Source organism: Lampris incognitus, chromosome 15 (genome assembly GCF_029633865.1).
Source record: "Lampris incognitus isolate fLamInc1 chromosome 15, fLamInc1.hap2, whole genome shotgun sequence".
Taxonomy (NCBI): domain Eukaryota; kingdom Metazoa; phylum Chordata; class Actinopteri; order Lampriformes; family Lampridae; genus Lampris; species Lampris incognitus.
The window spans coordinates 46,823,055-46,849,516 of NC_079225.1; the positions used below are offsets into that span (position 1 = coordinate 46,823,055).

At 48.3% G+C, this 26,462-nt stretch overlaps 1 protein-coding gene across 1 annotated transcript in view; it reads left to right on the plus strand.

The window, feature by feature from the left end:
- The first annotated feature begins 1,339 nt into the window (after positions 1-1,339).
- nt5e (5'-nucleotidase, ecto (CD73)) overlaps positions 1,340-26,462 on the plus strand; it is a 33,851-nt gene continuing 8,728 nt past the window's right edge. The window contains exons 1-6 of the mRNA XM_056294852.1: positions 1,340-1,693; positions 15,927-16,149; positions 19,519-19,707; positions 20,558-20,755; positions 22,408-22,562; positions 23,183-23,291. Coding sequence (XP_056150827.1) covers positions 1,343-1,693; positions 15,927-16,149; positions 19,519-19,707; positions 20,558-20,755; positions 22,408-22,562; positions 23,183-23,291 — 1,225 coding nt within the window. The 5' untranslated portion in view covers positions 1,340-1,342. The remainder of the gene's footprint in view (positions 1,694-15,926; positions 16,150-19,518; positions 19,708-20,557; positions 20,756-22,407; positions 22,563-23,182; positions 23,292-26,462) is intronic.

The window sequence follows — 26,462 nt, forward strand, 5'->3', positions numbered from 1 at the left end:
TATAAGGTGAACGTCGGTTGTCGTGCTGACTTTATAATGGTTATATAACTTTATTCAACCACTGACAGCACACAGCAGCAGCTAGACTGCATGTATTGATGATCCAGTGGTGTGTAATGGGTGTAATTTAAAGGGTTATCAAATATTGTTGGAGAAAATACCATGTCTGATGACGAGAAGGCAGCTGAGAAGTGATCAGCTCAACCGAGAAGCGATCAGCTCAAATGAGAAGTGATCAGCTCAAATGAGAAGTTACCAGTTCAAATGAGAAGTGATCAGCTCAAATGAGAAGTGATCAGCTCAACCGAGAAGTGATCAGCTCAAATGAGAAGTGATCAGCTCAACCGAGGAAGTGATCAGCTCAGCTGAGAAGTTACCAGTTCAAATGAGAAGTGATCAGCTCAACCGAGAAGTGATCAGCTCAAATGAGAAGGGATCAGCTCAAATGAGGAGTTATCAGCTCAAATGAGAAGTGATCAGTTCAAATGAGAAGTGATCAGCTCAGCTGAGAGGTTACCAGTTCAAATGAGAAGTTACCAGTTCAAATGAGAAGGGATCAGCTCAAATGAGAAGTGATCAGCTCAACCGAGAACTGATCAGCTCAGCTGAGAAGTTACCAGTTCAAATGAGAAGTGATCAGCTCAACCGAGAAGTGATCAGCTCAAATGAGAAGTGATCAGCTCAAATGAGAAGTGATCAGCTCAAATGAGAAGTGATCAGCTCAAATGAGAAGTGATCAGCTCAACCGAGAAGTGATCAGCTCAAATGAGAAGTGATCAGCTCAAATGAGAAGTGATCAGCTCAGCTGAGAAGTGATCAGCTCAGCTGAGAAGTGATCAGTTCAAATGAGAAGAGTTGTCAGCTCAGCTGAGAAGTGATCAGTTCAAATGAGAAGAGTTGTCAGCTCAGCTGAGAAGTGATCAGCTCAGCTGAGAAGTGATCAGTTCAAATGAGAAGAGTTGTCAGCTCAAATGATGTTTGTGAAGACGGGATAGAAAGGAGGGTGGTAAGAGAAAGAAAAAGACGTTGTTTGTGGGTGGAGGCGGAGAGCCCACGTTAGAGAACAAGACCTGGTCTGGGCGCCTCGCGGAGAATGAATGGCTGGAGAGGGAAAGCCAGCGTGTCGGCAGAAAGGAGTCCCGGTCTCTGAGCAGCTGCTGGTCGACTCTGGACCACATCGACACACATTCATGCGGAGACACCTTCATCCCTCCGCTTGGTGCGCACTGACTGTTCCAGCCACCCGCCGGTCTCCAGCCGCCTGAGCGACAGACACGTAACGTGCCGAGAGGAGAACCCGTTTCCGGTGGCGGAGATGTGAAAAGTTAAACCAGCAGCCGAGATGTGCGCCCGTCGGTCCGGCGAAGCTGCGTCAGTCCGCCGCTGTGTGCTGGTCCTGGTCCTGGTTCCGGTGCTGGACCTGTGCGCCGGCTGGGACCTGGTTCTGCTCCACACCAACGACGTGCACGGCCGGGTGGAGGAGACCAGCAGAGACTCCGGCAAGTGCACCCAGAGAGGAGCGTGTTTCGCCGGCGTGGCGCGGAGAGCCTCCGGGATAAAGGAGGTCCGGGACCGAGAGGACCACGTCCTGCTGCTGGACGCGGGAGACCAGTTCCAAGGAACCGTCTGGTTCAACTTCTACAAGGGAACCGAGGCTGCGTATTTCATGAACAAGCTCCGGTACGACGCAATGGTAAGTAGGCTGGTTTAATGGCCCCCAGCGAGTCCGCTCCGGCGGGTGGATGCTGACACATTACACGCTTCACCCGTCGCGCAGCTCACGTACCGGGAACCGACTGCTGCTGCTGCTGCTGCCCAGGCTGCTGCTCAGGCTGCTGCTCAGGCTGCTGCTGCTGCCCAGGCTGCTGCTCAGGCTGCTGCTCAGGCTGCTGCTGCTGCCCAGGCTGCTGCCCAGGCTGCTGCTCAGGCTGCTGCTCAGGCTGCTGCCGAGGCTGCTGCTGCTCAGGCTGCTGCTCAGGCTGCCCAGGCTGCTGCTGCTGCTCAGGCTGCTGCTGCCCAGGCTGCTGCCCAGGCTGCTGCCCAGGTTGCTGCCCAGGCTGCTGCTGCTGCTCAGGCTGCTGCTGCCCAGGCTGCTGCTGCTGCTGCCCAGGCTGCTGCTGCCCAGGCTGCTGGCAAAGCCCGGAGACCGGACAACACGAGGAGTGGGGGCAATGAAACAGAACAACATGAAATACAGTTAAAATGTGAAAAGTTAAGAATCCGGGGAGTGGGTCTACAGAAGGGACAGACATCTATGCACAACGTGCAAGTTGCTGTACAGACGCTAGCTAGTGCCCAATTAGTCTGTACTCAATTAGTCTGTACTCAATTAGTCTGTACTCAATTAGCCTGTACCCAGCAGAGTGTAGTGTCCGTGCTTACAGCTGGTAGCATGTTGTACAGTGTACACTGTGCAGGTCATCCGTGTTATAGTTTTTACTTGGTGTTCAGGGTCCTTATGGCAGCGGCGGGCCACATGATCCAGAAGGGGCCGGTGTGGCTGCAGGTCTTACACACCTGACTCTGGTACTGATCAGCGTTCACTAAGGACCTTGATTTGTAGACTCAGGGGTGTAACTGCTTGGTTCAAACAAAGACCTTTACTCTTTTTTTTAATACTTTTATTAATCCCCGTGGAGCAATTTCTTTTTGGACCCCCCCCCCTTTTTCTTCCCAATTGTACCCGGCCAATCACCCCACTCTTCCGACCCGCCCCGGTCTCTGCTCCACCCCCCTCTGCTGATCCGGGGAGGGATTGTGTCTGTAGGGACGCCCGACCAAGCCGGAGGCAACACGGGGATTCGAACCGAAGACCCCCGTGTTGGTAGGCAACGGAATAGACCGCTACACTAACTGCACCTGAGAGGTGCAGTTCCCATACCAGGCGTGACTCCCCCTGCCGGGACTCTGGCATGGCACCAGAGTAAAGGCTTTTCTGAATCTGTGGGGAGGCGCTGAACTTCCTCAGTTGTCCGAGGGGATAAAGATGCTGCCTCGCCTTTCTCACCAGTGTGTGTGTGTGTGTGTGTGTGTGTGTGTGTGTAGTGTCCATGTTAGGTCCTCAGTGATGTCAACACTGTTACAGCAGAGTAGTATAGATCTGTTATCATATGTGGATGTGCGTTTACTGGTTTTACTGGTTTTACTGTGTACTGGGGTTGCCTCTGGTATGTTTCTAAATCATGCCGGTTAGTGTTGAGCAGTACTGGAAAAGAAATTCACCACTGGGGTTTTTTGTTTTTTTTGGCGATAAGTAAACTCTGGCAGGATGAAAGAACATCAGCTATTTGTTATGCAGGTTTTACCTTTCAATGCTCCGTTTGCAAAGAACTGAAAGAACTGATTTCTCCAGTAAAACTGATCTCTCCAGTAGAACTGATCTCTCCAGAACTGATCTCCCCAGTAGAACTCGTCTCTCCAGTAGAACTGATCTCCCCAGTAGAACTGAGTTCTCCAGTAGAACTGATCTCTCCAGTAGAACTGATCTCCCCAGTAGAACTGATCTCCCCAGTAGAACTGATCTCCCAATTAGAACTGATCTCTCCAGTAGAACTCGTCTCCCCAGTAGAACTCATATCTCCAGTAGAACTCATCTCCCCAGTAGAACTGATCTCCCCAGTAGAACTGATCTCCCCAGTAGAACTCATCTCCCCAGTAGAACCGATCTCTCCAGTAGAACTGATTCTCCAGTAGAACTGATCTCTCCAGTAGAACTGATCTCTCCAGAACTGATCTCCCCAGTAGAACTCGTCTCTCCAGTAGAACTGATCTCCCCAGTAGAACTGATCTCTCCAGTAGAACTGATCTCCCCAGTAGAACTGATCTCTCCAGTAGAACTGATCTACCCAGTAGAACTGATCTCTCCAGTAGAACTGATCTCCCCATTAGAACTGATCTCTCCAGTAGAACTGATCTCCCCAGTAGAACTGATCTCTCCAGTAGAACTGATCTCCCAATTAGAACTGATCTCTCCAGTAGAACTGATCTCCCCAGTAGAACTGATCTCTCCAGTAGAACTGATCTCCCCAGTAGAACTCGTCTCTCCAGTAGAACTGATCTCCCCAGTAGAACTCATCTCTCCAGTAGAACTCATCTCCCCAGTAGAACTCATCTCCCCAGTAGAACTGATCTCTCCAGTAGAACTCATCTCCCCAGTAGAACTCATCTCCCCAGTAGAACTCATCTCCCCAGTAGAACCGATCTCTCCAGTAGAACCGATCTCCCCAGTAGAACTCATCTCCCCAGTAGAACTCATCTCCTCAGTAGAACCGATCTCCCCATTAGAACTGATCTCTCCAGTAGAACCGATCTCCCCAGTAGAACCGATCTCTCCAGTAGAACCGATCTCTCCAGTAGAACTGATCTCCCCAGTAATGATGAGCGTGATTTTAAGGGGAAATAAAGAAGACGGTTGTCTGACAAGTCATTAAATCAGACTAATTTATATTATTTGTCAGATGTGCTAAAATGTTTTCTTCAAGACTACTCGTAAAAAGCAGATCTTGCCAGATCCCATTTTCCACGAGAGTTTTATTCCAACGTGGACCAGTTTGTTGTGACACACCAGGCCCGGGCCGTCGGTGAGCGTCTGTGGCCCTAGTTTTTGCGGTGTGTCCCGCACCGTTGGCACTAGTCGGACCCCTGTCGGCAGCTTTTCAGACGATAGAGACGCCCGACCAAGCCGGAGGTAACACAGGGATTCGGACCGCCGACCCCCGTGTTGGTAGGCAGCGGAATAGGCCGCTACGCTACCCGGGCGCCTCGGCGGAGCCAGAGAGAGATCACTCTGATTGGCTGTTCAGCTTAGCGAATCAGTGCACGAGAAGAGAAACGGAAGTTACGAAGGCAAGCAGAACGACGACGTCAGGAGGCCTCTTCTCATTTGTCGCCTTCACCTCCCCGGAACAGTTCAAGAAGCGAATATTTTCACAGCGACGTGGCAATCTGGGATGAAGAGACTGAAGACCTGCAGATCAGCATGATTGGGGCGAGGCCAGCTCTGTACCACGTTACAGGGACACGTTATGCCAACCGAGCGGTGACGACACAACTCGGGCGTCAGGTCGAACATAAACTCGTCGTAGCAGGTAACATTTTCTTTTTGGCCTTTGACCTCCTTGGACACTGTTCGTAATTGTGTTATTGTTCGCTAGCGCACGGTAAATATCCTGGGGCTTCCGGGTTCACATTTTGAATGACGAATAGACTACCGCCACCTGGCGGCAGGGAGAGTTATTTCATCTCACGCAGGCGCAGAACATCCGTTGGCTGTAGTTGCGGTGTGTTCAAGTGCTATTTGCGCGCAGACGTGAGGCGACGCAACAGACGGCCTTGGTTGCCGCCGGTTCTGTGATGAGGGTTTGGTGGGTCTGGGCCCTTACACTAATCTAAACACTCTGCATTGCGACTGTTACACGTGTGTATAAGAAGATACTGATTCTGAAACAATACTACCCTGCTCATCCTTAACGACAGCACCGTAAACTAAAACCCCCATTAGAAAGAATAGGCATGTCTAATCGGCGGCATCGTAGTGGGGGAAGGGGAAGGACCTACCAGGGCCCAGGAGGGGGAGGGGGGGGCTCTGGAACCCTGGAATTAAAAGTTTGTTTTGGTTTGCAAATTTTTATTTCTAATTAATTAGTGTCATAACTTCAGTTAAACGTGGCTCAATACATCGGTTGAAAGACTTAAATAAAATAGTGGAGGCTCTCCGAGGGCCCTCTCACCCCTCTCTGAGGCCCTCTCACCCCTCTCTGAAGCCCTCTCACCCCTCTCTGAGGCCCCTCTCACCCCTCTCCGAGGGCCCTCTCACCCCTCTCTGAGGCCCTCTCACCCCTCTCTGAAGCCCTCTCACCCCTCTCTGAAGCCCTCTCATCCCTCTCTGAAGCCCCTCTCACCCCTCTCTGAGGCCCCTCTCACCCCTATCCGAGGGCCCTCTCACCCCTCTCTGAAGCCCTCTCATCCCTCTCTGAGGCCCCTCTCACCCCTCTCTGAGGCCCTCTCACCCCTCTCTGAAGCTCTCTCACCCCTCTCTGAAGTCCTCTCACCCCTCTCTGAAGCCCTCTCACCCCTCTCTGAGGCCCTCTCACCCCTCTCTGAAGCTCTCTCACCCCTCTCTGAAGCCCTCTCACCCCTCTCTGAGGCCCCTCTCACCCCTCTCTGAAGCCCTCTCACCCCTCTCTGAAGCCCTCTCACCCCTCTCTGAAGCCCTCTCACCCCTCTCTGAGGCCCCTCTCACCCCTCTCTGAAGCCCCCTCACCCTTCTCTGAAGCCCTCTCACCCCTCTCTGAAGCCCTCTCATCCCTCTCTGAGGCCCCTCTCACCCCTCTCTGAAGCTCTCTCACCCCTCTCTGAAGCCCTCTCACCCCTCTCTGAAGCCCTATGATCCCTCTCTGAGGCCCCTCTCACCCCTCTCTGAAGCTCTCTCACCCCTCTCTGAGGCCCCTCTCACCCCTCTCTGAAGCTCTCTCACCCCTCTCTGAAGCCCTCTCACCCCTCTCTGAAGCCCTCTCACCCCTCTCTGAAGCCCTCTCACCCCTCTCTGAGGCCCCTCTCACCTCTCTCTGAAGCCCTCTCAGCCCTCTCTGAAGCCCTCTCACCCCTCTCTGAAGCCCTCTCACCCCTCTCTGAAGCCCTCTCATCCCTCTCTGAAGCCCTCTCACCCCTTACAAAAGGTGCAAAATGGTTTGGTCCTCCCCTCACGAGCGTTGCTCAATGCAGCTCATCTAGTCCTGTCACGCTGACTGCTGAGACAAGCACGAGCGCAGAGTCCCGCCTTTCCTGGAGAAAACAAACTCCGGGTTCCAGAGAATAAAGGAGGAAAGGAAGGGAGAGAAGGCAACATGAGGGAAACAACTGTTGAGGAATTTCTCCCAAAAGAAATGTGAGCTAGGAGCTTATAAAAGAAAGGTGGCTGGCTAACTCCTACCACCACAGCTAGGTAGCACAGCTGCTACACATTTTTTCAGTCACTGCAAGAATCAGGTTAAGTCAGGTTAAGTCAGGTTAAGTCAGGTTAAGTCAGGTTAAGTTAGGTTAAGTTAGGTCAGGTTAAGTTAGGTTAAGTCAGGTTAAGTTAGGTTAAGTCAGGTTAAGTCAGGTTAGGTCAGGTTAAGTTAGGTTAAGTCAGGTTAAACTAGATTCATGTTCTGTGATTGTAAATAATTTACAGTATGCTAGAACTCAAAAAAGTGATGCGTGAGAGACAAAAGAGGAAAGGGGCCCACAGAGACTGCTTATGTATAGGGCCCAGAATGTTGTGCTACACTCCTATGTATTATTGACTCATTAATAACAGCATGGTAGTTAGTTGCCATGTGAAATTTGAAATAGCCTACAGTCCTGTCGTCCACCCCTGGTCTGGGGCAGGCTGGGGACCGAGTGCTCGACCTGCCTCCTCCCTCAACTCGCTCTCCAATTCCCTCCCCAAGTGCCCCGGACACTGCTGCGGGCTGCCCACATTCAGGTCATTGGTTGGGACTCGCCTCTTCAGACTTCATCTGTGATTTATGATGTTTGTTTTTCTTGCCGTTTTCTATCTGTCCAAGTGGGAGAGTACTGCTGGCGCCGTGTGTGGCTGCCGCTTCTCCCTCTCGTAGCCCCCCCTTCCCATCCACCCCTGTATGTTTGCCCCCCCCCTTCCCATCCACCCCTGTATGTCTGGGTTATGTTTGTATGTCGTCTTGTTTCACCCCGTTTACTGTAAAGCAACTTTGAGTATTAGAAAAGCGCTATATAAGATTGATTTATTGTTATTATTATTACATCCCGTGTGACTCCGTGTGCAGGCCCGTTCCCATCTGTCCTGGTGGACAACAGTCAAGGTGTGTCACCACCTTCATCACAGCACACCAAGACCCAGAGACAAGAGAGACAGAATAAGATAAGACGATACCTTATAATCCCTGAGGGGAAACTCAGATGTCATAGCAGCATAGACGAGTACAGGCAAGTTTTAGATGTAGAGTACACACGCTGTGTGCAGGAATAAACAAAACTACACAAAACTATTATGATCATGGAAGACATTGCATTGGGAGGTGAACAGTGCAAATGGCAATAACCACTCTCTCTCTCTCTCTCTCTCTCTCTCTCTCTCTCTCTATATATATATATATATATATATACACACACACACACATATATATATATATATATACACCTGTTTTTACATATATATATATATTCAGCATGTATCCGGTATATACAAATGTAGTATGGACATGGATAGACATACGAGTGAAAAGAGTTATCTTCTCACGTCTGACGTTTGGGGCTGAGCTTCATGGAGGTCTGCTGTACGTCTGTATGGTAAAGTAAGGTTCCTGCGTTGTGCATCCATCCATCAGCTATACCTGCTTAATCCAGGTCATTGTGTAGATTTTAAACTGAGAGCTCAAACGTGACTGTTAGACACCTAAAGCTGCAGAGGAAAAACACAAAGCTGCATCTGAAAAGCAGATCTTTCACAGCGTCACCCGCTGACGGGTTATTTATGGTTCACTCAGAGCCTCAGTTGGTTTTAATTAACTTGATTGGGTGACTTAGAAATGGGGAGTGGGTTACAGTACAGCAGAGGCGGGGCGTAGAGTCTTATGATGTAAGAAAAACTGACATGGTGGTTATAGGGTAGATAGTCACTAGCTCACACAGGTTAGCCACGAAGCATAAAGCATTCTCTCTGTCTGTCTGTCTGTCTGTCTGTCTGTCTGTCTGTCTGTCTGTCTGTCTGTCTGTCTGTCTGTCTGTCTGTCTGTCTGTCTGTCTGTCTGTCTGTGTGTGTGTGTGTGTGTGTGTGTGTGTGTGTGTGTGTCTCTCTCTCTCTCAAATTCAAATTCGCTTTTATTAGCATGACAAATATACATTTGTATTGCAAAGCATTTTCACATCAAGGACAATAAGTGCATGAATACACAACATATATACATCAACAGATGCAATGAAACAACTTACGCAGCTACGTCATGGCAACAAGATCTAGTGTGAGTGGATGTATGTGAATTTGTCAGTCTGTGTGTGTGTGTTCACATAAAGGACAAGAACACTATACAATATAGAACACATATACATCAACACATGCAATAAAAATCTTTCTGCCATCGTCTGTGTGGCCCTGTGAGTGTGTGTGTGTGTGTGGGGGGGCTGTCTGTGTGTGTGCGTGTAGTGTGTGTGTATGTGACTGTGTTTGGGGGGGGGGGCTGTCTGTGTGTGTCCGAGTGTTGTCCCGGTCCACCCTGTTCGGAAGGAGTACGGGGTATCGCTCTCTGTCCCTCAGATGGTGGCAGGCTAGAACATACTGTGCAGCCACAGTACACTGTCCCTGTGTTCACCTAGTATGTAGGGCAATTTTCTAGGGTTTGGCAGGGCAATAAATTTGGGGTGTCTCTCCTCAAATTTTTGAAAGTCTGCCTGTTTCTATGACTAGGCGATGCTCACTGAGTCAGTATTTCGTCAGTATGTTTCTCAAATTTGTTTCTGTTATTTGAACAAGGTGATCTGCTAATGTGTCCTCTCTGTCTAGGGCCAAATAGCATTGCATCTTGCTGTGGGGATTTGTTTTAGATTGCCAATATTCATAATAATTGTCTTTTAGGCTTGAGGGAATTTGTTGAAGCCGAATATGTTGTGTAGTTTGGACCTGGTCTTGTGCCTCTAAAGTGTTAGTATGTGTTAGTGGAACAGGATGGCTGAAGACCAGGTTGGCTGGAGAGTTCTTATCTTTGCTCAACTCTTGGTATTGCAAGGCTTTATAATGGAAAGCGTGTGGGTCGCTGAATGTTAGATGTTTCCAGAATTTGATTGCTGTTTTTTGAATTTTAATCAGAAGAGGATATTGGCCTCGTTCTGCCCTGCATGCATTGTTTGTAGTGTGCCGACGAACTTTAAGAATGTTTTTACAGAATTCAACATGCAGGGTCTCAGTTGGATGTTTTTCCCATTTATCTAGTTCTTGACTTGCAAGTGGACCCCACACTTCACTGCCATAAAGGGCAATTGGTTCTATGACTGATTCAAATATTTTTAACCAGATTCTAATTGGAATTTCAAAAGGGATTTGTCTTTTTATGGCAAGTAGAGCCCTGCATGCCCTGTCTCTTAGTTCATTCACTGCCATGTTGAAAGTTCCTCTAGGATTGATTCTAAGGCCTAGCTAGGCATAATTGGATGGATGGTCAATTTCATTTGGTCCTAATCTAAATATGTGCCGTCTTCCCTGATATCTGGATCTTTTCTGAAATATCATTATTTTAGTTTTACTCATGTTAACTGTCAGGGCCCAGGTCTGACAAAACTTTTGAAGAAGGTCTAATTGAGTCTGGAGTCCTTCCTCCGATGGTGAAAGAAGGACCAGGTTATCCGCATAGAGCAGGAATTTGACCTCACTGTCTTGCAGAGGGAGTCCAGGTGCTGGTGAGTTTTCCAGCATAGTTGCTAACTCATTGATATACAAGTTAAACAGAGTTGGGCTTAAAGGGCAGCCCTGTCTCACTCCACACTCCTGAGGGATATAGTGAGTTCTTTTGAATCCTATTTTGATTCCACACTTAGCTCCCGAGTACATTGATTTTATAATATCATGTGTTTTTCCCCCTACACCGCTTTCCATTAATTTGTAGAACAATCCGTAGTGCCAAATAGAATCAAATGCTTTTTTGTAGTCGATAAAACAAGTAAATAATTTGTTTTTGTTTTTGAGTATGTTTTTCAATTAGGGTGTGTAAATATGATCAGTAGTGCGGTAATTTGGCAAGAATCCAGTCTGGCTTTTACTGAAGACGTTGTGTTTCATAAGGAAGTTTATTTGCCGGGAGTTAATGATACTACAGAATACCTTCTCCAGGTTACTGTTCACACAGATGCCTTGGTAGTTGTTGGGATCAAATTTATCTCCACTTTTGAAAATTGGTGTAATTAATCCGTGATTCCAGATATCAGGGGAATAACCCACACTCAGAACTAGGTTGAATAACTTAAGTGTAGCACATTGAGACTTTTCATTCATATATTTTAGCATTTCATTTAGAATGCCATCAGGTCCACATGGTATTTTGGGCTTAAGCTTGCCAATTTGGTCTAAAAGTTCCTGCTCAGTGATGGGGGAGTTGAGTGGGTTTTGATATTGGACTTTCTTAAATAGAGTTTGGAAATGGTTTGTCCTCTCTCTCTCTCTCTCTCTCTCTCTCTCTCTCTCTCTCTCTCTCTCTCTCTCTCTCTCTCGGCGCTAGACTGCGGCATGTTAACTCCCTGTGGAGAGAGGCGTTCATGTATTTAAAAGATCCCTCAGAACATCTACAAGTGTCATTTGATGTCAAATACGAACACGGTTTCTACACTTTGTATGCAAGTTCTGGCAGTATGAAATGTTTTGAGTGCAGCGATGTCGGCCACAAATGTTCATCCTGTCCGCACAGGGAGCCCACGGCAGGCAGCAGTTCAGGTGAGCAACAGCCTGAACTACCCGCTAACAGCGCAGCAGGTGGCTGGAGATACCGCAACTGGTGATCCGCAACCTGGTATGGAGGGAAATGTAACAACTGAGCAAGACAGCAATAATGTAAATGACGGCAAGCTGAGTGATACTGCAGCACAGGTTATGGATGCATGCAGAGACAGAGGACAGACAGAACCAGTGAGAGACAGTCACCCAGCTGAGGCTGAGAGTCAGGTCTCTGCAACAGGTGAGTCACACTGAAAATGCTGGAAATAAAGATGAGGACATGTTGGAGGATGATAGCCTATCTCAGTTTACTGATTTTGTGTCACAAGGTGATCTCGCAGTCATACTCATTAAAGGAAATTAATGATTTCCTTGATGAAACTTACGGCAGACAGTCTGTGAAAGTAGCAGATGTCTTCTTTGATGTGGACAGGTTTGTTAACTCTTATGAAGATTAGAAAAATGGCTGGATAGGAAGAGCTCAGTAAACAGAAGAGGTTTCGTCTAAAGAAGATTCTGACTAAACTTAGGAAAGAAAGGCAAGGAAATTTTACTTTAAATGTTCAAAATTGAAATATGGGTGATACACCGACATTACCAGTGGGGCTGCCGTGGAATACAGAAGGGATAAAATGCCTAGGTGTCTTTCTGGGCAGTGACCGCTTTCTGAGCAAAAACTGGGAGGGTTTAATTGAAAAGGTCAGTGCCCGATTGTTTAGATGGACTATAGGGGGAGAGTCTTGATTGTTAACAACTTGATTGCCTCGATATTCTGGCATCAGTTTACAGTTTTAGAACCTCCGGACACGCTCATACGGAAAGTACAGAAGACACTGGTGAACTTCTTTTGGGGAGGCTTTCACTGGACCAAGTCTGCTGTACTGTTCCTACCAGTGCTGGAAGGAGGCCAGGGCCTGATTGACCTCCGCAGTCGTATCATGGCTTTTTGCCTTCAAACTGTGCAGCACCTTTTATACTATAACCAGCGACTTTGGAGTGAAACAGCATCTGTGTTGCTTCGGAGGGTTATGAACCTGAACTATGACAAGCACTTGTTCCTTCTGGACCTGGCTGGCATGGAGTTCACTACGACACCCTTCTATCAATCTGTCCTCTGAGGTTGGGGAACGGTCTTACGCACCAACAGAGACTACTCCCAGCTCTATGGCAGTGTAGGGGAGGAACCACTGTTCCATAACCCACTATACGCTGCAGGATGCTCAGCTCCGTAAGTGTACAGAGATCCCTCATAAGAGCTGGACTTAACGAAGTTAGTGTGTCTCAGATCAGGAGGACAGTGGAAGATGGCTGGCATTTTGAGCCAAGAGACTGGCTTTAAATCTCTTCGTTTGATGGAGAGGTTGTTGGAGGAAATGATCAGTGCACTTCCTGGCTTCTTCAGAGAGGCACTAGGAGGAGAGTGTAGAGAGGATCAGCCAGCTATGCGACCTGTTTTTCCATCTTTGTCAATCCGTGCAGGAGTCGAGGTGGTTGAGTGTGTTGGCACCAGGCTCATTCCCCATGGGCAGCTGGAGTTCGCTGTACAAACCCCCCATAGAGAAACGCACTGCAGATCTACAGTGGAGGGTGGTACATGGGGCTGTGGCCATGAACAGACATGTGGCACACATTGATCCTAGGGCAGGGAGCCAGTGCTCTTTCTGTAATGAACTCTACAGCACTTATGGCTCAGATGTGCCAGGTTGAGCCCTCTTTTCTCTGTACTGCAGTGGTGGCTCAGAGGTTTAGGCGAGGTTCTCCAAGACAGCCTGTTTGTCTTTGGTCCGAGGTACACGGCAGCACAGTGCAGACATGTCACCTTGGTTAATTTTCTGATAGGTCAGGCAAAAATGATCATTTGGCTTAGTAGAAGGAACAAAATGAAAGGCGCAGGATCCACAGATGCCATGCTCATGTTCAGGTGTCTAGTGGCTGCTCGGCTGAACATTGAGTTCATGTTTTTCAAACTTACTTCAAACTTGGAAAGATTCATTTCTATTTGGGAACATGGGGATGTGCTGTGCACTGTAGAAAACCAAGTGCTTCTTAGTAATTTCTGGAAGAAAAAAAATATAGGGGAAGGTCTGTATCCTTTCGGTTTTACTGTGTATGACAATTGTTGTGGTTTTCACTATGTGTACATGAGTATTTGTGTTAATGTTGTTATCTTGATGTGAATGAAGAATTGGACCATTAAAGGCTTGGTTAAAGGTCAAAGGTCTCTCTCTCTCTCTCTCTCTCACACACACATACACTATCTCACACACTCTCAGACACTCTCTCTCACACACTTTCTCACACACACACATACACACTCTCTCTCTCTCTCTCTCAAATTCAAATTCGCTTTTATTAGCATGACAAATATACATTTGTATTGCAAAGCATTTTCACATCAAGGACAATAACACAGTGCACGAATACACAACATATATACATCAGCAGATAAAATAAAACGACTTACACTGGTACGTCATGGCAAAAAGATCCAGTGTGAGTGGATGTGTGTGAATTTGTCAGTCTCCGCGCGTGTGTGTGTGTGTGTGTTACACAATGGTTAGTATCGAGGTGGGTGTTACTCCATTGTGTAACACCCACCTCGATATTAACTATAGTCACCACTATTGTACTTACTTCTACAGGTGGGTATGACAGTACCTTTTCAGTTACTATCAAGGGTAACTAAGTTATAGAAAGGCAAAACGATAACTTGTGGGCCCACACACACTCACCCCCGTCACTCAGAACCCTCTGTGTATCCAAGGAGAAACGGAAGAAATAATAAATAAAATAAAATGTCCCAGACAAATGTTGCAGGCCTGATTTGTTGTTAGGGTGCGTTGGGGTCTAAAACAGAAGTGGCCGCTTCACTTGCGTTTCAGCACATGCCTAGGTGTGCATAATTAAAAGATGGTGCAGGTGCAGTAGGGTTACCCACGACCGGGTGGCAAGGTGGAGCTGACGGCAAACCAGACGAGACGCATACGCGCATACACATCTCTCGCACACGCTCTGTCTCGTACTCCCACGATCACAGTCTGCAAACACTAAGTGTCAGAAAACCAAGGAAATTCTTCGCTTTCCATAAAGTGAAGAATATAAAATGCGTACCTGTCAAGTTTGCAGTGCGCTTGTTAATCGAAAACTACACGACAAAAAGACCAGCGTATATTTTATCTTGTTTTAATAATAATAATAATCATTACATTTATATAGCACTTTTCTAGACACCCAAAGCACTTCACATTGAAGGGGGTAACTCACTTCAACCACCACCCATGTGCAGCACCACCTGGGTGACGCACGGCAGCCATTTTTCACCAGGACACTCACCACACATCAGCTTGAGGTGGAGAGGGAGGAGTCACTGAGCCAGTTACATGGGGGGTGATGAGGTGGCCAGATGGAGAGAGCCAGGTTGGGAATGTTACCAGGACACAGGGGAGCCCCTACACTTTGTGATAAGTGTCATGGGATCTTTAATGACCACAGTGAGTCAGGACCTCGGTTTAACGTCTCATCCGAAAGACAGCCTCTCCTACAGCACAGTGTCCCCGTCACTGCACTGGGATTTTTGTTGTTTATTAGGACCAGAGTGAAGACTGCCCCCTACTGGCCCACCAACACCACTTCCAGCAGCAGCTCGGTTTTCCCGGGAGGTCTCCCATCCAAGTACTAGCCAAGCCCACACCTGCTTAGCTTCCGTCATTTGGCAGAACCAGGGTACATGTTGGTATGGCTGCCAGCAAGAGGCCACTCCCTCGTCCAGGAGCTTGCCACCTCCGCTACACCAGCCTGTCATGGAGCTCAAAGTTGCCCCACTGCTAGTGGTAGGCCTTTACCTCGGACCCCAGCACTGACGCCTCTGTCTATTCGGGATGCTGCCCTGTCTCCATATATTATCCATATAGTATATATTATATTTTAAGTCTCATAATGCTCATTTACAGACACTGCTAGTAAAAATGTCTTATCCCACTGACAGATAATGTTGCCTGTTTCAAGAAAGTGTACTTGTTTTACAATAACAGGACTTGTTTAAAGACATTTACTCTCAAACAGGAATATTCTCTTCATTCAAGTTTCTTGTTGTAAGAGTTCTTCTATTCAGTGAAAAACCCATACACAAGATCTTGCAATCATGAAACAAGTTCGCTTTCTCCAGACAGGCCTGGTTATCTGTCAGCGGGTGACTTTACTGGCAGTATGCTGAAGTAAGCGTGATGAGACTTACGATAAAAGGCCTCGACAAGCTCGTCTTTTTTGCAGTGTGGACGGAAAAAGTACAAATGCTGCACATTCATTTGAAAAAATGAATCTCGACAGTTATCGTTCAACTTCTCTTGCTTCCATCTTACAGAATTTTAATCGAGCCAGCCAAGGACCCAAATTCACCTCCTTTTACTTGAGAATCGCCTCTGTTGCTGTCTGTCTTTTACCTCTTAAATGTTCATTTCCTCTCTGTCCTTTGGTTTGTCTCTTCCAGGCCCTCGGGAATCATGAATTTGACAACGGAGTGGATGGACTCATCGAACCCTTCCTGAAGAGGGTCAACTGTTCTGTTCTCAGTGCGAACCTCAGACCCGACCGGACGCTGAGCCCAAAAATCTACGGCCTGTACTCTCCTCACAAGATATTTAAGGTTGGCAATGAGCTGGTTGGTGTGGTCGGGTACACGACGCAGGAAACTCCCGCCCTGTCTCAGCCCGGTAAATATGAGGAGGGCATCTCTCCCTCACTTCTCTCCATTTCTCTGTCGCTGACCTTCCTCTCTCTTCTCTTCGACCTTTGCTGTACTTTTCTCTGTCTTGTTTGACTGTCTCTGTTTTTGTCTCTGTCTTCTGTCTGTCCGCCTCTGTCCAATTTGCTTGTCTTTAGATACACAAAACACCTGATAGCTCCCTGGTTTAACAGAGTACTGCCAAAGATGGTTTAGCTGAATAAGATTCGCCGGGGATCGGCGGTTCGAGTCCCCGTGTTACCTACAACTTAGTCGTGTCTGTGGGTGGGGAGCCAGATGTGGGTATGTGTCCTGGTCGCTGCACTAGCGCCTGCTCTGGTCAGTTGGGGTGCCTGTTCGGGGGGGAGGGGGAACTGGGGGGAATAGCGTGATCCTCCCACGTGCTACATCCCCCTGGTGAAACTCCTCACTGTCAGGTGAAAAGAAGCAGCTGGTGACTCCACATGTATGGGAGGAGGCATGTGGTGGTCTGCAGCCCTCCCCGGATCAGCAGAGGGGGTGGAGCAGCGGCTTCTGCAGGCAGGCAGTATCAGACACTGACTGCACAGCTGGATCAGTCTGTGAAAAACTGGGAGTGCTCACATAGACCTGGTTTAGTACCCCCCTGGCATTTTCACAGAGACCCGCTATAATGAGAGCCTCCTTCAGGTCAGTAGCTCGCTGCTCCTAACACTTAGCTCTCGGCGCTGGGTCGAGCCAGCATGGCGGGAGGATATGGAGGAATCGGACAGTGAAGTGGAACAGTGTTGAACGTGAGAATTTTATATGGATACGCTTTGGACATGAAGGAATGAATAAGTAGATGTTGGAGAGGTGGTTTGTTGAGTGAATGGAATGGAGAGAATTGTGCTTGTTTGGGGTGACTGGTAAAGTGAGAGGGTGTAATGAGAATTTGTTAGATTATGTTTTAAGCTGTGCCAGGTTCGCTGTCAAGCTAAGGAGGAATGTGGCCCATTATGAAAAGAGGAGAGTTGAGGTGTGGAATATTTTTAAAAGTATAAAGAGATGTTAATCTGTTGTATGGTTATGTTAGAGAAGAAGGGTTTATTAGTGGATTTGTGGAGGGGAGCACTTTTATTGTGATTGGGGAAGAGGGAGGGTGAGTTTGGATGTTTGTTGTGTGGTGTGGTGTGTGGAGGTGGATGTGGTGGGGATGGTGTGTGGAGGTGGATGTAGTGGGGATGGTGTGTGGAGGTGGTGGGGATGGTGTGTGGAGGTGGAGGTGGGGATGGTGTGTGAGTATTTTTTCTTGGTGTCTGTGATTGGGTGGGGGTCTTAGCCCCGTTTCAGAGTTTTAATGGTTATTCAGCCTTGGAGTGTTCTTCTATCTTTGCTTTATGACACAATGTGTAAGAGAGTCTGTTTAAAGTGTGTGTAACAACAAGAGAGCAGCACAGGTGTCACAGGACCTGCCACCACCGTCCATGTGTGTGGTCTGCCTGCCACCACCGTCCATGTGTGTGGTCTGCCTGCCACCACCGTCCATGTGTGTGGTCTGCCTGCCACCACCGTCCATGTGTGTGGTCTGCCTGCCACCCCCGTCCATGTGTGTGGTCTGCCTTGTTCTCTGAGTCGATGTGAAGACGATCAACATGTCACATCAGGCTACACATGTTGTAAAGTTATACTGGTTTTTGTTTTGTCATGTAGCTTTGCCTACACGGCCTACCACCCTATCTGTCCTCCATATCTGTCCAACATATCTACCACCCCATCTGTCCTCCATATCTGTCCAACATTTTTGTCCACCATATCTACCACCCTATCTGTCCACCACATCTATCCACCATATCTATCACCCTATCTGTCCACCATATCTAGCACCCTATCTGTCCTCCATATCTGTCCAACATTTCTGTCCACCATATCTAGCACCCTATCTGTCCTCCATATCTGTCCTCCATATCTGTCCACCATATCTACCACCATAACTGTCCACCATATCTGTCCACCATATCTACCACCATATCTGTCCTCCATATCTGTCCATCGTATCTGTCCACCATATCTACCACCATATCTCCTCCATATCTACCACCATATCTGTCCTCCATATCTACCACCCTATCTGTCCACCATATCTGTCTACCATATCTACCATCATATCTGTCCACCATATCTGTCCACCATATCTACCACCATATCTGTCCACCATATCTGTCCACCTTATCTACCACCATATCTGTCCACCATATCTGTCCACCATATCTGTCCTCCATATCTACCACCCTATCTGTCCTTCATATCTGTCCACCCTATCTGTCCACCATATCTGTCCATCATATCTGTCCACTATATCTGTCTACAGAATTCCATAATCTGTCCTGTCAAGTCAGTTTTATTTGCATAGCACAAGATCACAAATTACAAATTGCCTCAAGGGGCCATCTTCAATCTAACATATGCAAATGAGGTTGGATTACCTCAACCTAATGTGTTCACGTCACTGACCCTGATCTGAATCAGAATCAGAATCCTTTATTCATCCCCGAGGGGAAATTGGGTTCTGTTACAGACACTCATGCTCTAATAACTAAAATCTAACAAGATACAAGATAAGAAAATAGAAACAAGAAAAACAGAAACAAACAGAAGTAAAACATAAGAAATAGAAATCAGAACAAAAGATATCAACAAGCATGATGCACATAACACCCTATCTATGCTGCACTACTGCAGTGGGGGGGGGGGGGAGATCCTCGCCAGCTCTCCCTAAGAGTCGGTGCCGCTTCCCATGAGCCCCCTGACGGCCGCCACCTCAAACTGCCTTGCCCAGCCGAGGAAGTTCTGCTTCCCGTCTTCAGAGAAGGGGGACAGCAAATCCACCAGCAGTCTTCTGCCGCCATAGGGATCGGCGGTTCGAGTCCCCGTGTTACCTCCGGCTTGGTCAGGCGTCCCTACAGACACAATTGGCTGTGTCTGCAGGTGGGAAGCTGGATGTGGGTATGTGTCCTGGTCGCTGCACTAGCGCCTCCTCTGGTTGGTCAGGGCACCTGTTCAGGGGGGAGGGGGAACTGGGGGGAATAGCGTGATCCTCCCACACGCTATGTCCCCCTGGTGAAACTCCTCACTGTCAGGTGAAAAGAAGCGGCTCCCCGGATCGGCAGAGGGGGTGGAGCAGAGACCGGGACGGCTCGGAAGCGTGGGGTAATTGGCCGGGTACAATTGGGGAGAAAAAGGGGGGAAAATCCAACAAAAAAAAGAAGTGGTTTGGTATTTATTATAATCTCTCTCTTGCTCCCTCGCTCTCTCTCTTTCATCCTCAGAGTTTACAACATGGCGGCGTTCGTCCAGTCTTCACACACTGTCCTTTTACTTTTTGCCTGTGTATCCTCAGGACCACACCTGCGGTTCGAGGACGAGGTGGGTGCCCTGCAGCTGGAGGTGGACAAGCTGCTAACGCGCAACATCACCAAAATCATCGCTCTGGGTCACTCTGGCTTCACTGTGGACCAGGAGATAGCCAGGAGGGTCCGTGGTGTGGATGTGGTCATTGGTGGCCACACCAACACATTCCTCTATACCGGTGCGTGGAGAACATTACACACACTACCACAAATAGCACAGCTGCCACTCCTGCTGGTGCTACTACTGACGCTAGTACTACTACGATTACTACTAGGATTACTGCACCTACTCATCAGGACATTCCTCTGTGCTGGTATGTGGAGCACATTACTAGTACCACTACAAATAGTACAGCTACGGGCGTCCGGATGGCGTGGCGGTCTATTCTGTTGCCTACCAACACGGGGATCGCCAGTTCGAATCCCCGTGTTACCCCCGGCTTGGTCGGGTGTCCCTACAGACACAATTGGCCGTGTCTGTGGGTGGGAAGGTGAATGTGGGTATGTGTCCTGGTTGCTGCACTAGCGCCTCCTCTGGTCAGTCGGGGCGCCTGTTCGGGGGGGAGGGGGAACTGGGGGGAATAGCGTGATCCTCCCATGTGCTACGTCCCCCTGGTGGAACTCCTCACTGTCAGGGGAAAAGAAGCGGCTGGCGACTCCACATGTATGGGAGGAGGCATGTGGTAGTCTGCAGCCCTCCCCGGATCGGCAGAGGGGGTGGAGCAGAGACCGGGACGGCTCGGATGAGTGGGGTAATTGGCCAAATACGACTGGGGAGTAAAAAACAAACAAAACAAATAAAATAGTACAGCGACACTTACACACTAACGCATCCCTCTATACTGGTGTACAGAGAACTGTACTAGTGCTGCCGCTAATACTACCTCTGCTACCACAGGTACTAGAAGAACTAGAAGACTAATACTACTGTTCCCTTTGTCCTTGTGTCCCAGTGCACAAGAATGTCATTGTATTGACAGTAAACGTGAAGGTGAACCTGACTCTGATGTGGTCTCTGTCTCCCGCTAGGATCCCCTCCATCCTCAGAGAGGCCAGCTGGGCCCTATCCTTTCATGGTGAGGTCAGAGGAAGGGAGGAATGTCCCAGTGGTGCAAGCTTACGCCTTTGGAAAGTATCTGGGTTATCTCAAGGTAACATTTGATGAAGCGGGCAACGTGTTAAAGGCAACGGGAAATCCCATCCTGCTCGACAGCTCAGTCCCAGAGGGTAAGGAAATGCACATCAAACCGTGTCTTTCCTCTATCAGCAGCCATGTCCGTCTTAATTCATTTGTCTTGGGCTGTTTTCTTTGGTACCAGTCTCCAATTTGAGTTTTTGTGTTTTCAAGTTCCTCTTGATTGTTGCTTATTTTGATGGGTTTTTTTCTGTTTGGGTGAGATGGTTTACTTTGCCTCTTGGATGTTCTTATGTGTAGTCGTTGTGTTACTAAAACAACAAGAAAAGTGGGGTTTTTAAATGAGCGTACTAATGTGAGACGTGTTTGGTTGGTATGACGGCACCGGGAAGCGAGAGAGTCTCACTGCAAACGTGTGAGCGTGGCCAGCCTGTCAGAAATGCTCATGAATCATATCGGCAGCAATCATGAAATCACACCAGACTGAATGCAAACTCTTAATGGGCAAAGTATATGACAAAGTACTGCAAAAACATGACAAAGTACTGCGAAAACATGACAAAGTACTGTAAAAACATGACAAAGTACTGTAAAAACATGACAAAGTACTGCAAAAACATGACAAAGTACTGTGAAAACATGACAAAGTACTGTAAAAACATGACAAAGTACTGCAAAAACATGACAAAGCACTGCAAAAACATGACAAAGTACTGTAAAAACATGACAAAGTACTGTAAAAACATGAAAGAAGTACTGTGAAATCATGACAAAGTACTGTGAAATCATGACAAAGTACTGTAAAAACATGAAGGAAGTACTGTAAAAACATGACAAAGTACTGTAAAAACATGAAAGAAGTACTGTGAAATCATGACAAAGTACTGTGAAATCATGACAAAGTACTGTAAAAACATGACAAAGCACTGTAAAAACATGACAAAGTACTGTAAAAACATGACAAAGCACTGTAAAAACATGACAAAGTACTGTAAAAACATGACAAAGCACTGTAAAAACATGAAAGAAGTACTGTGAAATCATGACAAAGTACTGTAAAAACATGACAAAGCACTGTAAAAACATGAAAGAAGTACTGTGAAATCATGACAAAGCACTGTGAAAACATGACAAAGTACTGTAAAAAAAAAAGGCCCTGTGTTTGGAGCGTGCATGTTGTCAGGATTTTTCTTGCAGTGCACTGGTTTTTAAAGATTCAGTCCGATTAAAAACATGTTTTTTGGGTGTCCGGGTGGCATGGTGGTCTGTTCTGTTGCCTACCAACACGGGGATCACTGGTTCGAATCCCCGTGTTACCTCCGGCTTGGTCGGGCGTCCCTACAGACACAATTGGCCGTGTCTGCAGGTGAGAAAGCGGATGTGGGTATGTGTCCTGGTCGCTGCACTAGTGCCCCCTCTGGTCGGTCAGGGTGCCTGTTCAGGGGGGAGGGGGAACTGGGGGAGGAATAGCGTGATCCTCCCACGCGCTACATCCCCCTGGTGAAGCTCCTCACTGTCGGGTGAAAAGAAGCGGCTGGTGACTCCACATGTATGGGAGGAGGCATGTGTTAGTCTGCAGCCCTCCCCGGATCAGCAGAGGGGGTGGAGCAGAGACCGGGACGGCTCGGAAGAGTGGGGTAATTGGCCGGACACAATTGGGGAGAAAAAAAAAGGGGGGGGTTAAAAAAAAGTTCTCGAAAGGTTTTCCCAGGACCGACTTTAACCCATTAAGTCTCCTGAGCAGATCCAGAGATTCTGGCTGAGGTGGAGGACTGGAAGAAGAACCTGGCTAATTACTCATCCCAGTACATTGGGAAGACTCTGGTCTACCTGAATGGGACGTTTGAAGAGTGTCGTTTCCGCGAATGCAACCTGGGTAATCTAATCTGTGATGCTATGGTAAGCAATCTATTCCAGTGGCTCTCAATCTGGTCCTCAGATATCACATGTTGCAGTTATTCCAGCCTCTGATCAGGAGGTGTTAGGCCTGCAACAGCAGGGGAATAGGGTGACTGAAGGCCGGTTCAGTGTTGTGGTCAGATCATTGCTCATCTGTCTCTGCCTTCAGTTTAAGTGCATAGTTCAGTGTTAGTTTTGATCCATATAATTTGAATCCATACCTCTTATGTTTGTTTTTTTAGTAGTGGAGGTTATTCCCGTTAGAAGTCTGGTTATATTAGCCAGCCCGTGCTCACGTTAGCCAACATACCGAGGCAATGGCTCATTCATGCTGAAGCCATTTTTACTGATCTCTTAGCTGGCTGCAATAATCAAGCAGATGTGAATTCAGTAGGTTGTTGGACAAAAAAACAAATCCCTTTTTAAAGAAGTGTTAAATGGCAGCCATTAAAATGAGCAACCAAAAAAGTGGTCACGAGTTTGATATCTGTGGATTAGCTTCTCATGTGGATTTCCAGGAAGGAACTTTTAGGCACCTTGTCAAGTCACATTCCTAAGTTGTGCAGTTGTAATTGACCAGCAATAAAAAACTGTAACTGCTGTTTGTTCTCATTGTCCAGGTGCACAACAACATTAAATTCGCTGATGAGCTTCAGTGGAACCACGTCAGCTCTTGCATCATCAATGGAGGATCTGTCCGCTCATCCATCGACGAGCACAGCCGAAACGGTGCGTCTCTTCCGTCTTTGTGTGTTCATGGGGCGGACGTATAGTTCACATGTGCGCTCAGTAAAGTGAACCGGTAGTCTTGTCCTTTGCTGTCAAGTGCTCTTTTCACGCAGCACCCACAGTAGCTAGCAGGACCGCGCCATCATCCCCCTGCTTTCAGGGGGCTGCTGACTAAAACAGAAAGGTCTCGTGTCTTTGTTGTGTGTCTGTCGGCCGGGTGTCACCGTGCTAACCCTTCACGTGACCATTTTACATGACTCATGCCTGGTTCTGAAACATGTCTTGAGTGATCGGATCACAACCGGGCAGCTAAGAACAGCAGGTGTGACTGCATCTGAGACGGAATGAGACTCTGACCGACCACACCACCCTTGGGGGGGGGGGGGGGGGTTAGAATCTGACCGACCACACCACACTTGGGGGGGGGGGGGTCAGAATCTGACCGACCACACCACACTTGGGGGGGGGGGGGTCAGAATCTGACCGACCACACCACACTCAGGGGGGGTCAGAATCTGACCGACCACACCACACTCGGGGGGGGTCAGAATCTGACCGACCACACCACACTTGGGGGGGGGGGGTCAGAATCTGACCGACCACACTCAGGGGGGGTCAGAAATGCACGTGTCCACGCTGGTCGTGTGGCGTGAATCCAGATGCATTTCCTCAGCCCTGAGGACACTGTGGATATGATGTATGTGATTACTTGCACATTGAGCAGGAAAGTAAGATTTTATCAGAAGCGGTCAGGAAACTGGCGTCCGGGTGGCATAGCGGTCTATTTCGTTGCCTACCGACATGGTGATCGCCAGTTCAAATCCCCGTGTTACCTCCGGCTTGGTCGGGCGTCCCTTCAGACACAATTGGCCGTGTCTGCAGGTGGGAAGCCAGATGTGGGTATGTGTCCTGGTCGCCGCACTAGCACCTCCTGTGGTCAGTCGGGGTGCCTGTTCGGGGGGGTGGCTCGGAGGAGTGGGGGTAATTGGCCGGATACAATTGGGGAGAAAAACGGGGGGGGGGGGGGGCAAAAAACAAAACAAAAGCCGAAGCAGTCAGGAAATGCATGCTGATGGCAAGTGTGAATGGGATGCATCCCAGACATAATCAGGATCTGTGTGGTTACAAGAAACCAGGTCTGAAGGTCTAAACCGGGCCATGTATTGTTGCATGTTATACTAGTTGTAAAGCCCTTTGGGGGACTACCTTGTGATTTTAGGCTACACAAAAAAACTTGACTGACTAAACAGGGCCTTGGCCCCAGTGAGCTGTGCACCTCCATCGATAGTGAGAGGAGGGGTAAAGGAGGTTGTTGAAAGATAGAGGGGGAGATAGAGAGAACTGCCCCCACTGTGGGTTCATGGAGGAAGAGCTCTTTGTTAGATGAAGCTATGCAGCGACCTGTCACAGTGCAGTCTAGTTGTAGTCTAATTACGCCTCCATCTATCCAAAGCGTTTATCCTGCTGTCAGGGTGGCGGGGATGCTGGGGCGTCTCCCAGCAGCCACTGGGCGGCAGGCGGGGGGACACCCTGGACAGGCCGCCAGGCCATCACGCCTCACAACACACTTGTTTAGTTTGGATTATGGCAGATATACATGGATAAACAGACACAGAGAAAGTTCAAGGGCCTGTTGAGTGTGCAGAAGAGTTGGAGCTGTAGCGAGAGATGGAGAGGAGGAGTTATAGGGGTGGAGAAGGATGGCTGAGATGAAATCCAAACTAAACATGTGGATAGTGTCATACACATAAGTACACAGAATCTTATCTGGGTGACAGAATATGGTATGACATACTTAAGTCTCACCGTCTTACTGCCAGGCCGGCCTTGTGATTCATATCGGCACTGATTAAAGTCACCCCCCGAGCAAAAAGACCGAGACGAGAGGACAGCTGTAAAAGTTCAAGGAAAAACCTGCTCTGATATAGGAAATCACTCATCGTGGAGAAGGTCTCTTTTTCTGAAATGGCTTGTCATGGCTCTTTTTAGGTGTGACGTAGTCTCAGTAGTATGTCCAATCAAACACACCGCTGCTGCTGAGGTGTGACGTAGTCTCAGTAGTCTGTCCAGTCAAACACACCACTGCTGCTGAGGTGTGACGTAGTCTCAGTAGTATGTCCAGTCAAACACACCGCTGCTGCTGAGGTGTGACGTAGTCTCAGTAGTATGTCCAGTCAAACACACCGCTGCTGCTGAGGTGTGACGTAGTCTCAGTAGTATGTCCAATCAAACACACCGCTGCTGCTGAGGTGTGACGTAGTCTCAGTAGTATGTCCAGTCAAACACACCGCATCTGCTGAGGTGTGACGTAGTCTCAGTAGTCTGTCCAATCAAACACACTGCTGCTGCTGAGGTGTGACGTAGTCTCAGTAGTATGTCCAGTCAAACACACCGCTGCTGCTGAGGTGTGACGTAGTCTCAGTAGTATGTCCAGTCAAACACACCGCTGCTGCTGAGGTGTGACGTAGTCTCAGTAGTGTGTCCAGTCAAACACACCGCTGCTGCTGAGGTGTGACGTAGTCTCAGTAGTCTGTCCAGTCAAACACACCGCTGCTGCTGAGGTGTGACGTAGTCTCAGTAGTATGTCCAGTCAAACACACCGCTGCTGCTGAGGTGTGACGTAGTCTCAGTAGTATGTCCAGTCAAACACACCGCTGCTGCTGAGGTGTGACGTAGTATGTCCAGTCAAACACACCGCTGCTGCTGAGGTGTGACGTAGTCTCAGTAGTATGTCCAATCAAACACACCGCTGCTGCTGAGGTGTGACGTAGTATGTCCAATCAAACACACCGCTGCTGCTGAGGTGTGACGTAGTCTCAGTAGTCTGTCCAGTCAAACACACCGCTGCTGCTGAGGTGTGACGTAGTCTCAGAAGTATGTCCAATCAAACACACTGCTGCTGCTGAGGTGTGACGTAGTCTCAGTAGTCTGTCCAGTCAAACACACCGCTGCTGCTGAGGTGTGACGTAGTCTCAGTAGTATGTCCAGTCAAACACACCGCTGCTGCTGAGGTGTGACGTAGTCTCAGTAGTATGTCCAGTCAAACACACCGCTGCTGCTGAGGTGTGACGTAGTCTCAGTAGTATGTCCAGTCAAACACACCACTGCTGCTGCTGAGGTGTGACGTAGTCTCAGTAGTCTGTCCAATCAAACACACCGCTGCTGCTGAGG